This window comes from Pelmatolapia mariae, linkage group LG17, assembly GCF_036321145.2.
Source record: "Pelmatolapia mariae isolate MD_Pm_ZW linkage group LG17, Pm_UMD_F_2, whole genome shotgun sequence".
Taxonomy (NCBI): domain Eukaryota; kingdom Metazoa; phylum Chordata; class Actinopteri; order Cichliformes; family Cichlidae; genus Pelmatolapia; species Pelmatolapia mariae.
This window is the reverse complement of record NC_086242.1, coordinates 19,929,660-19,941,431: the sequence shown is the minus strand read 5'-3', so window position 1 is coordinate 19,941,431 and position 11,772 is coordinate 19,929,660. Positions and strand designations below refer to the sequence as shown.

The 11,772-nt window shown below is 41.2% G+C and overlaps 1 protein-coding gene across 1 annotated transcript; it reads right to left on the bottom strand.

Annotated features, from left to right (window-relative positions):
• Positions 1-1,916: 1,916 nt before the first annotated feature.
• LOC134616014 (proline and serine-rich protein 2) lies at positions 1,917-7,438 on the bottom strand. The gene is made up of 4 exons (XM_063460782.1): positions 7,370-7,438; positions 3,598-3,859; positions 3,039-3,452; positions 1,917-2,822 (listed from the first exon to the last, which is right to left on the bottom strand). The coding sequence occupies exons 1-4, from the start codon at positions 7,436-7,438 to the stop codon at positions 1,969-1,971; spliced, it is 1,599 nt and encodes a 532-aa protein (XP_063316852.1). The 3' UTR covers positions 1,917-1,968.
• Positions 7,439-11,772: the final 4,334 nt, after the last annotated feature.

Below are 11,772 nucleotides of genomic sequence, written 5' to 3'. Positions count from 1 at the left end.
ATAGGTGGGGCCTGTGTGTCTGAGATGACCATATTAGGGATATCCATCTCTGTGACATCATAAAAACCTCCAAAACACAGCAGGAAATCTACAGAAGAGAGAAAAAAAAAAAGATTCACAGTGCTACAATGGTCAGTCCAGAGCTGAACCTGATTAAATGCTGTGCAGAGATGTGCATAAACAAATGTTGCAAACCTCAATGACCTGAAGCAATGCTATAAAGAAGAAAGGGCAAATATTCCTCCACAGCCATGTGAGAGGCTGATAAAGTCATACATACAGTCACACATTTACTTCAAGTTATTGCTGCTAAAGAAGGCTCTGAATCATGGACGCTGCACAGTCCTGCAAATTAACATCTAAGGAAACAAAACGAGGAGTTAAGCTCATGTTAACAACTTAAAAGCTGGAAAATTGTCAAGATTTCCTGCTCTAGTAGACATGCTGTACCAATATGGCTTCCATGTTGGCTACAAGTGCAAATGAGGCACCTTTGAGTCTTGTTCTATGGTTTCCAAGAGGCTGTGCAGCTTTTATGGGTAAAATCCTAAAAAAAAAAAAAAAAAAAAGTACAACCCTCAAATCTCCTCTCAGCTGACACTTTACCCAGTCATTAAACAGCTGCTTCTTTTTCACATTCCCCAGTTAATCAGAACAAAACAGACAAAACATGCAGACAGATGTAAGATTGTTCAGTTTAATGGGTGCAAATATTCGAGCAGATGGACTATGTACAGTTTATAATGTGGATATTTCAACAATCAGAAAGAACACCGGGCTGTTCAGTTATAGCAGCAACTTTCACACGGCTGCTCAGCTTCCCTTTAACCACACAAGAGGCACTTTTTATCCCTAATCTGTGCAGACGTGACTACTTCACAGGAACATTTCCTCATAAAGTAGCTCCATACTGCAGGTATGCACCATTAGATACTTCAACATGACTGTAGCTGAACTACAGAGAACCGGAGTCTGTAAACATAAGTTTATAAAATATACTTCAAAAGTTACTGTAGGTAAACTACAGAGGCCGGAGTCTTGATAAACACACACGCACGCACACGCACGCACACACACATGCACACACACACACACACACACGCACACACACAGAGTTAAATAACACATTTTCAAATGTCAGAAACAACATATAAGTAACCGAGGATGTATTTCTAGACTGTGTGGTTTTAGTGCTCGTGTTTTGTACAATGCTATGTGCACACCCATCCCTAAAGAGCAGTTTTTAAAGTATTCCCTCTGTGTAGTAAAAAAGTAAAAGTCCTGCCCTCAAACCTAGACCACCAGTCTGTGGTTTGGTGTGGGAGGTTTGTTCGTTGGAGTAAAAATATCCCCCTGCTCGGCTCGGCTCCACATCTTCAAGGAAACAGCGTCTTTTCTTTGTTAGTCCCATACATAAGATCCCTTTTTGCTCTTTAGTGTTGATTATATTAGAAGGTTTTTAAAAAATAAAAAGTGCTTTTAACTGGAAAAACAAATACACACTAACGTACCACTGACTAGAAAAAATGTCCAAAGTCAGTAAAGAAAACCAGTGAAAACAAGAAAAAAGGCTCCCGTGTAACAGAGGTGATAAAGACTTCACAGTCTGAGAATCCAAGATTTAAACAGAAAAAAAATCCCAGTGAAATTCTATCCAACCTTAAATCCAAAGAGGCTTGAGAGCCTCCAGATTAAACTAATGCTTTTGGTAAAAAGGCTAAAAAACTCTGGACGTTCACAATCGGACTCGTGTCACAAACAAAGCTGAGACAGGAAGTTAAATAAATGTTTTTTTTCCAAACTTTTTGGAGAGAATTAAAGCAGTTTAGCTCAGCTGCACTGTCTATCTGTAAATCTGTAAAAGTCTGTCTTTATCCCTCCACTCATTAGAGGGAGCTATAACAAAATGACCTCCACCAGCAGGTAAAAACTGAGGATAAATCCAGAAAACAAACAAACAAGAGTTCATCAAGACTTTTTCAGCAACCCTAGTTTCCTCAGTGCCTCTCTGCGTGATTCGTTCATCTCCCCTCGACCAGAAAACTGCACCGTGATGCCTTGGGGACGGAACATCGAGTTGGATCTTCGCCTGTTGTCTGTGGACAAGGGCGTCGCAGGTTTCTGGGGAACAACGATGCCATGGTAGGAGTGCCGAGGAGGTCTCGGGGCCGGTGTTGGGGCTGGAGGTTTGGAACCCCTTGCTGGGTTTTCTGAAGTGCGATATAAGCCGGTGACCGGGTTGAAGCTTCGGCTCTTTCCTCCGTAGCTGTTGTGCTCGGGCTGCAGCAGCTCCGATTTGTAGGGCAAGGTTTGACTCCTGTCCATGTGTGAGCTAAGGATGTCGGGAAGCTCGGTCCTGGAGCCAGATAGGGAACCGGGGGTCATGACTTTGCTCTTTCCCCCGTAGGCGTTGGGATCACTGGGGTTTGAGAGTGCAGAAGCGTGGGTTCTGGGTTCATGGCTTGTTGTTGAGGGTGCAGGTTCACTCTTGGAGCCAACAGAAGGGTGGACCACGATGGATTTTCCTCCGTAGCTGTTAAGTGCCAACGAGGTCACCTCAGATGGCTGCTGGGGGATGGACACTTTGTTTTCCACAGGAGGTGGATAGGAGCTGCTCTGTGCGACAGCTGGAGGCGACAGGCTTGGTTGGGGGTTTCTGTCTTCATTGCTCCTAGAGGACGATGTCCTCCGAACCTCGGGTTTCCTGTCAGCGTGAATCAGGCTCTGAGGTGGGGTAGTGACATGGGCTTCGGGCGATTTGGGCCCAGTCTCAGTTGTTGTTGGATGATGAGCTTCCAGTGTTGTGGGACTGCTGCCTGCACCTGTAAGAGGAACCAGCGGGGTAATGTTAGGGGTGATTTGGAGTGACATACCCCCAGACATAGCTCGATTTCTGGTCAGGCCTAGCTTAGACAGGGCCTCCATTCTAGATTTGTCTGGTGTGGGGTCACTGAAGGAAATGCTGCAAGTAGGAACATTTCGAGGCTTCTCCCCTACATTGTGTAGAGAATCGTCCTGCAGCAGAGGTTGATTCATACCTAGGTTTGCCAGCATATGCGCCTGTCTCTCCTGGATGCTCACATTAGGTGGTGGCTGGTTTTGGCGGTCCTTGCTGCCAACGATCATGTTGATGTTGTCAGGGTAGTGGGTAGGCTTGGCAGATGTAGGAGGACCCTGCTTCACTGGATGATCTGTGCTTGGCTTTTCATCCACGCTGAGGCGGTGGAGTGAAGGAAGGAAGTTAGCTGTTCCTCCGGACTGGTTCTCAGCTATCTTCTTGGCAATCAGCACGGGGGTGGGGACACTGCCTGCCGGGTGGTAGGAGGTGTCCGTCTGCCCGGACATGCCACTCGGGAGGGGAGGGTTGTACTCTGAAGGCAAGCTGTCCATCGGATTGTGCCTTGGCTTTATCTCAAAGTGGCTTTCAGGGGGTGGCACCATAGTCTGAAAGCCTGGTAGAAACAAATTGAAGAAGTTTCAGTCATCATGACTTTAGTAGTTTAGAGATGTAATTTAATAATCTGCTTCATCTACATAAACAATTTTAAATATTGTAACTGACTACCCCGAACACAAACGCCAACTGCTGTACGCTACCTCGATGGTTGGGACTGAAGATCGGCTGTTTAGAGTCTGCTTCCTGGTGGACCAAGTCAATAATATCGTGATCTTTGGGGTTGGTAGTGTAGGGGTTGGCGCTCATAGCCACAGGTCTAGCGACCTCTTGAGTGGCGCTTTCAAAGGGCCTCGCTCGCACAAGCCTCCAGTCGTCCTCCTCTAAACTCGCCTCCAGTGAATCGATGGTTTTCTCAAAGAACTGGATGCAGTCCTGCTCCTCCTGACTCAGGTCTTGATCATCCTGTGAAGAGATATAAAACATTTTTGCTGTCTTCTTTGTTCCTTAACATTTTTGCCTCAAAGGTTAAAGAGTCAGGTTACTGTGAATCATTGTAGCACACACAGAGAGAAGTTTCTCCATTATTTACAAAGGGAGGGGAAGATTCGAAGGTTGCCGCTTAAGAGGGAGGACCTCTGGGTTTCTGATTTGAACACCTGAAACCATTTTTCTTGTTCTTGTTTGTTTTAGTGTGCAAAAATATTTGTGTACTTCATGTATGTGAAAGTACATACAAAGTATGAACAAAGATTTTGACATTTTTAAACATTTTGAAATAGAATGAGCGAGTAAATGCTGAATCATCCTTTTTTATTCTTCATGATTCAGTGATAAATGTTATTTGTTCACCGTCACCTGACCTGTGCTTCTGTAAAAATGTATCTGCACCTCATGTGCTTGCAAGCAACTACACATAGGTGCCTACACATTCAGGTAATGGTGTTGGCCACGTGCATGAGCTACGCTGTAGCCTTTACATAGATTCACTGCAGATCTATTTATGAAGTGTTACTCTAATAATGACGATAATTTACTAACTGGATTTCAGGATTTATTTAATATTACTTCAAACTAGTGACTGAGCTAGTAAAGCTATCAGGATATCATTTTACTGAGGTCAAAGGGAAAGAGAGCTGAGAGTCATTTACCCACTGACTGCTATAACACTGGAACATTTGTACTGCCAGAGAAGTCGCCCAATGAAAAGAATACATTGGCTGATTTTTTTTCAGCAGCCATCTTGGCTTCATGGCAGAAATTGAGGAGGCGGGATTGCCAGACACCACCTGTCATTTTGTTAGTGCACTGTCTCCAAACCAAACATTACAGGTCTCACTACCATGTGTTAAACCTTCCTGTTCACTCTCGCTAATAATTCTGTCACACTTGTCTTCACCACTCCACTCAGCCTGCGCTCTCTTCTTCACCTCTCCTGTGCACTGTCCGTTGCTACGGATGGTTGACCCTCGGGTATTTAAATTTATCCACCTTGTTCTTTCTGCCTGCCGCTCATGCACACACACATACACACACACACACACACACACACACACATACACACACACACACACATTCAGTATTGCTTTTATTCCTCTTCTCTGCAGAAAATACCTCCACTTTGTTTAGTGTTAAAGCGTTTTGTGTTTTTGATAGCTTGGCGCTAGCACAGCAGCTCTTTTTCCATTTACGGTAAGTTCAAATCTTGGCATGTGTTCAGTTTTGAAGATATCAAAGTTGAATGTGTCTCTAAAATTTTTTTTTTTTTTTTAAAAAGAGCCTTAAAGCTGAGTTCTTTCCTACAGCCAGCAGGCTGACTTTTATATGTGCTCCGCTCTAGTTTCCAAGAATCAGAAGAGTCAGAAAGGTGGATTATCCAAATATGCTCCCAGGTGTGCAACAATGGCAAAAAGGCTTGACTTGAGGCTTTCGCAGAATTTCTCAAACCTGCCTGTGACCTCACAGTCGCTACATCTGCCCATTTTCCTGTTTATGACTGAAACATACTGAAAAAAAGACTGATTGTTGTTCTTAATGCAAAACAAGACAAAAAGGCCTGCTGTGGTGCTGCTTATGTCTCCTCATCACTGAGCTCCACATATATGGGTGCGAACGGTCCACCTATGACTCTCACACAGTAGGCATGTGTAGAGGGAACACAGACTTGTTTGTTCCTCCAGACTTCTTTTCCCACCCTGTTTCTGGCTCAGCTGGCCCTCCCTCTCTCTCTCTCCTTCTCCCTCCCTCTCTCCTGCTGGACGGCTCCCTCACCTCTTCCTCTTCACCTCCACATACTCAGAACCACCACAGCAGGGTATCCAGTGACAGCACTCAGTGGCCGCTGATTTTGCTGAGGTCTTTCTGTGGTCCTGATAGGATCAAGGCCACCTATTTAAACCAAACCACATGGCTTTAGGGGATCCCCTGACACAATGTGTAATGGACTTAAAAATAAATAGAGTTGGCCACAAAGAAGAAAAAAGCCTCGTTATGTGAACAAAGTGGTTCGTTATCATTTTAAATTACAGCTGGCCGGGGCAAACTCTATGAAAGGGTCTAAACTCTATTTTCTTTCAAAGTTCTTCAATAAAACTGATTTTTGCATGTGTCACCTGTGACTTTCACTGGTTCAAATGTTCAGTGTTTCTACAAACTTGACTTCGCAAAGAAAACTCAAACACAAAAAAATCTGAATTGAGACATCTTAATTACTGAACTGGGATTGATGACCCAGCACTTACACGTGAGTACCACTGCTCTGAAAAGTGGACAGCAGGACTTTTACACCTTATTTGTTCTCTGTGAAGGTAATGACCTTCAGGCTGCTGTTGAAATGTCAATATGGGGTTGCTGCTGAAACGAAAAGTGCCACGACCAGATTACCGAGACACCTGCAAAGACAAAGACACCTGTAGTAACACCCTCCTGAAACTAATCAGAGATAAGCACGCAGATCTGCCGGTTTCAGCTGCCGTGAAAGTCGTCCATTGTAGCGAAGCAGCTCAGGACCTAAAAAACTGCAGCTTAACCGGTTCGGCTGTGTCGTGTGCTGATAATGAATCTCATCCCTGAGGCATGTGAAGGGATTAAGTTGTTAGGCAGGTGTAGTTTCCTAGCTTCTGAGATGACTGGCTGCGTTGTGTAAACACGGCGTTGAGGCCTTATCCGGCGTGAAAATGCAGCTTGAACAATCGGGTGTTCACCTGATACGCAGAGTCTGTTTGCTGTGGTTAATAGGACAAAAAGAACAGGACTGCTCTTTTCTCTGCCATGATGTGATCCGCTATTGACCACACAGCACCCATTTCCATCAGGGGAATACTCGTGCAGGAGCCAATTAGCAGCTTTTTCTCAAGGCTGGTGGTCTTTTGTAGTTGAAAAATAGCTCCAAAATGACTGTTTTACCAACAGAAAGACTGATATTGCTGATTCCCTAAGAGAACGTCAGACATCTACATCTGTCCATGTGCAGAGATAACAGCCGAGATCAGAGTGACCTCCAATTTTATTTCAATTCAACTCGGCTGCAAAGCCATGCCAACACTGAACTAAGTAATTGATTCAGCTCCTTTTGTTCCTCTGTTAGTTGTTCAGGGGCAAAATACTAAAAAAAACGACAGTAAGACCTCTTCTGGTCGAGCAGGTTATGTTGAAGGCTGGCACAGGGGACTATTGCCCCATGGACATAACTGAACTACTCAGTGGACCGACTCTTCTTTAAGATAGAAAAACTGCTGTTTCATGTCACCAGGTTTTAGTGGATTTGACAGATTAAAAACTCTAAAGGGACTTTTCCCCCCTCCCTGACTTCTCTTGTGGTAACAAAGTTATTGCAATTGCTTTAATTAAAAAAAAAATCAGTTTAGTTTCAGCCTGTTTCCTGTGTGGGTTTGCTCATAAGAATGTGTGCTAAATTACAGAGAAGCAACAAAAAACTCAACTGTGAGTAAACCAGAGTGGTTTTTGAGTACTCACGCCTGGTCTGGAGCTGCTCCCATTGACCTTGTAGTAGAGGTGAGATTTTTCCTGCAGACGGAAGTCCATGTCTGGTTCTGCTCTGTAGAATCATCTAATCTGCATCTGAACGAGAGTCTGCAGACACAGAGGAGAGCATGTCAGCTCAGGCTTTAGACTGCACTGAAGGCTCAGTGTCAAGCTGTTTTTTCTGCTCCTGGCTCCATGTGATATCAGGAGTATGAGCTGCAGCCAATCAGAATGAAGTTGGCTTAAAGGGGAGGAGCTAAAACAGCTGCTCTAGAATGAAAGAGTATTGATAGTGCAGTTGGCTTGACATAGATACATCTCAAGGGTTGTTTTTTTTTTTTGGGGGGGGGGGGGATAAATGTTTGGATTTTTTGTGAAATATTGGACATGTTTACATATTTTGGCCTCAAACCAAGAAAGGAGGTTTTAAAATTACTAGCAACTTCTTAGGTGCTATTGCTGATGTATAATCAATAAAAATATCTTTCAGCCACCTGGTTTTGTTATTACATGCTTTATTATGCAAGATTTCTACATCAAGTTTGTAGTAGATTTACATTTTGCCCAATAAAAAAAGCAATAAAAGGTAAGATTTAAAGACTGCGAGAAAAAAACTATATTAAGGTGAATAAATTATGCTTGCGTTTGTAAATTTAGTTGTAAAGCCTTCAGTTTACAGGTTACAGATTTTTTAAATAGTTGGCAGCAGTTGCAGAAAGCAGCAGTTTTGTTGTTGTAAGGTCATAAAGAGCTGGATTAATCTTCAACAGCGTTAGAAACCTGTCGGATAAATGTACAGTGTTTCCCTCAGGAACGTAACGGAGCACAAGGGAAATTTAGTCCACAGCACCTGATGGACCAGTTAACCGAGAGCAGGAAGCTGCAGAACAGGATCGCGGAGCCGAAACCAACGAGCTTCTCGGCCGACACATTCCTGCTTGATGTCGCGCTCATGACAAGAACAAAGAGAAATGCTGCTTGATGAGTTTGAAAAGACAGAAATGAGGAAGTGGCCGGAGGGCCAAGAAAAATCTAAGTATAGACGAGGCGGTCACAGTGAATGAGTCTGGGTGTGAAACAAAGCCCGGGTTCACGTGGGTCCTCAGTCACAGCTCAGCAGGGCATTAGGTTTAGTACAACAAGCACAACACTTTGTTACCTGTCACACAGCTAAACCGGATCTGCAGGTGTGGAGATCAATTATGAACCAATTTATCTCCAAGTTGTGTAAAGAAAACCCCCAAATCAACATAACTCAGATTGAAAGTGTTCAATCTTGAGGCACAGGCTCATTCTGAATATCATTGTTGGGTTAACTGCCAAAAACCTTAGATAAAAAATTAAAAACTGAACACTACAATGGTACTTCTGTTTAAGTCTTGACTACTTGAACCCAGACTGTTCTCTTTCCACCACTGTTAAGCTATTATTGTTATTTTATAAAGACTTCTACTTTTTTCTTTTCTTTTTTTTTTTGATTAGATAAAATATGTATCCTTCTAATTCCTTCTAATCTAGAATAATTTCACGGTCACAATTAGGGAGCAGCTGGGTTGCTCTGGCTCAGGACCTGTAGGTGTTAAATGTTGAGTCAATGATGAAACACAGAGGAGTGTTACTGCACAGTTATGAATGAAACCAAGCCCAGGCAGTTACGCGCACTCATTCCTCTGTTATCAATATTAATATTTCTCCTGAGTCCATTATTTATTAAGCATCTTTAGATTTTCTTTGGTTTATTTACATTTCTCCATGATTATTGATAAATTGATGTAAACGACTCTATTTTTAATGCTTTTTTTACACTGACATGCTGTAAATGATCTTTGCTTTCAACATTTAAAATACAGCACATTTTTAATTACTCATGAACTTAACTTCTCCTTTAAAGGATAACGAATAATACATACTTTTATGCACACATCCCTGCTCATGGAAATGATTATTAACAGTGAATCCTTTCAGTTTTCACGAGATCGTCACAAACTGATAAATCAGGCTTTACATGTGTCTCTCATTCTTATAGGAAAGTCTGTCCATATATTCTGAAGTGTTTTCAGTGTACTGCATTTTAACCTTAAACATCTATCAGACCATCACTGAAAAAGAAATTTGCCGTAGAAAACTTTCTTTTTCATTTTACACCTGGACAAAAAACAAAAACCCCAAAACAAAAGAAAATGCGGTGAAATGCAGGAAAGTGAAACTTACCCATAAAATCCTCGCACTAATCATCCTGAAGTTCAAACCAGAAACTGGACAGATGACTTTCCTCCTTCACAGAGAAGGCAGCAACATCAGCCTCTAATCTGGCTGGAAACGATAGTCCGAGCTCCGTGTGCGTAATGACACCATTCGGCTCGTTACGCATTACTTAAAAACACGGGGGAAACTCCACCCCCAGAAGGGTGTGTGTGTGGTTTATTCAGGTGTGTGACACAGTGGAAATATATTACACACACACACACACACACACACACACACACACACACACACACACACACACACACCTACACCTCAGAGTATCATAGGGATGGGTTCAAAAGCAGTAGGACATGTGAGCTTTGTTTTGTTTTGTTTTGTTTTGTTTTGTTTAGTTTTGTTTTGACATGTAACTGAACGCATCACATTCCTGTCATTCTTTTGGGACTGCATAAAAAAAATCCACAATAGAAGAACAATAGAAACAGTTTACATCAAATATAGATCAGCCAGCTCCCTGAATCTGCATCTTTATATATCTATATCATATCTCCATATTACACAGTTACAGAGTGACATATTAACTGACCTCCGGAGAATGTGTCGCCGTTTTACACTAAAGAATCCAAATTGTGTGTAAAATACTTAAATTTAGCTCCACAGTCATAAAACGTAATATGACGTCACTGACGGGACTCGCTGTGCTGCTCACTGAGTAACTGTAACTTGCAGATTACTCGGGTTTCGAGTACCCTGATGTTTTTTCCCCCAACTTTATATAGACTGGCTGACAACAACACAGAAAGGAGCACTAAGAAAATAAACGGAAAAAAATCAACTCAAACACAAAATGCCAGAGCTTTAAAATCGTTCTAACACACTCAATTATACAAGTATATTAAAATGTTTAAAAAGGTGAGGCTTTTTAATTCTTATTGTCCATTATTGAGTAAATATTTTGCTTTATATACAAAAGTAAACGGAGAACTTGAATTTATGAACCACTGTTTCCTATCGGTTCCACAAAAAGAACAATTTAAATTGATATCACCTTCAAGTCTCTGATGGTACTGGTTAGTTGGATAGAAGCTATGAAGCATTTTAAAACAAACGTCCTTTATTGGTCAGAAAGAGTTTTTGTGGTAAAAGCCAGACTTTGTGCCACCAGTTATTTTCCACAAAGCTGGACCAGTATGTTTGAGAAGAGGGCGAACATGTGCAGTCTCGAAGAAACAGGATCTAATAGCGAACAGCTCCAGAGACCCGAGGAAGCATTCTTCGCGTCTCCGCACGCACAACAAAACATAGCGTGTCTTTAAACTTGGAAAAATGGGGCTTGTTTGCCCCCTGGTGGCTTTTAATTCTTCTGCACTGTTTATTACTGTTCACATGTTCACTTCACTGTTTATCTTCATCCTCACACACAGCCTCTCAGACTGAAATGAATTGAACATTTAAAGATTAAAATCAAGGAATCAAGGAATATACCACCTATTTGTTCATTTTACAAATTTAATCTCATACTCAGGGACCATCAGGCAATACTATTCCCATTCCCAGCTACAAATTATTATTATTATTATTATTATTATTATTATTAGTAGTAGTAGTAGTAGTAGTAGTAGTAGTAGTAGTAGTAGTAAACTTTCAATTTTGTTTATTACAACTTAAACTTAATGAACTTGGATTTTTGTCTCTGAATATTATCTCGCTCCCACTACATTTTTAAATTAATTAAAAAAATAATTACTGTGTGTTTATTTTATTTAATTATTCATTTTGTGTTTTCACAACTTTAACATCGTAAATTTAACAACAATTTAACTATCGTAAAGCATTATTCCCCTCACTGAGCTATATTTTTATTTTATGATATATTTCATATATTGTACCTTTAGTTGCATACATCTGAATTTTTATTCTCTCAGAATATTATCTCTCTGTCCAAGCACAATATTTTATTTATTTAATTATTATTATAATTATTTTATTTTACAACTTTTAGTTCATAAGTCCAGACTTTTTGAGCTACATATTAATTTGAATTAATTTTTCTTATTTGTCTTCTTATTTGTCTTTATTTGTTTCCTCTTTCACGAGCTCTGGCTCTCTCTCTCTTTTTTTTTTTTTTTTTTTTTACAATTAAATTAAATTTAATGTAATTTTATTTGTTCATGGGCCTAATGCCGAGT

Bases quoted from the DNA above. Each gene is read 5' to 3' on its own strand.
- LOC134616014 (XM_063460782.1), bottom strand. From the start codon at position 7,438: ATGGACTTCCGTCTGCAGGAAAAATCTCACCTCTACTACAAGGTCAAT. The intron at 3,453-3,597 runs GTAGCGTACAGC...TGTTTCTACCAG, and splicing joins CTTCAGTCCCAACCATCGAG to GCTTTCAGACTATGGTGCCA. The intron at 2,823-3,038 runs GTATGAATCAAC...TTCCTCTTACAG, and splicing joins GCATATGCTGGCAAACCTAG to GTGCAGGCAGCAGTCCCACA.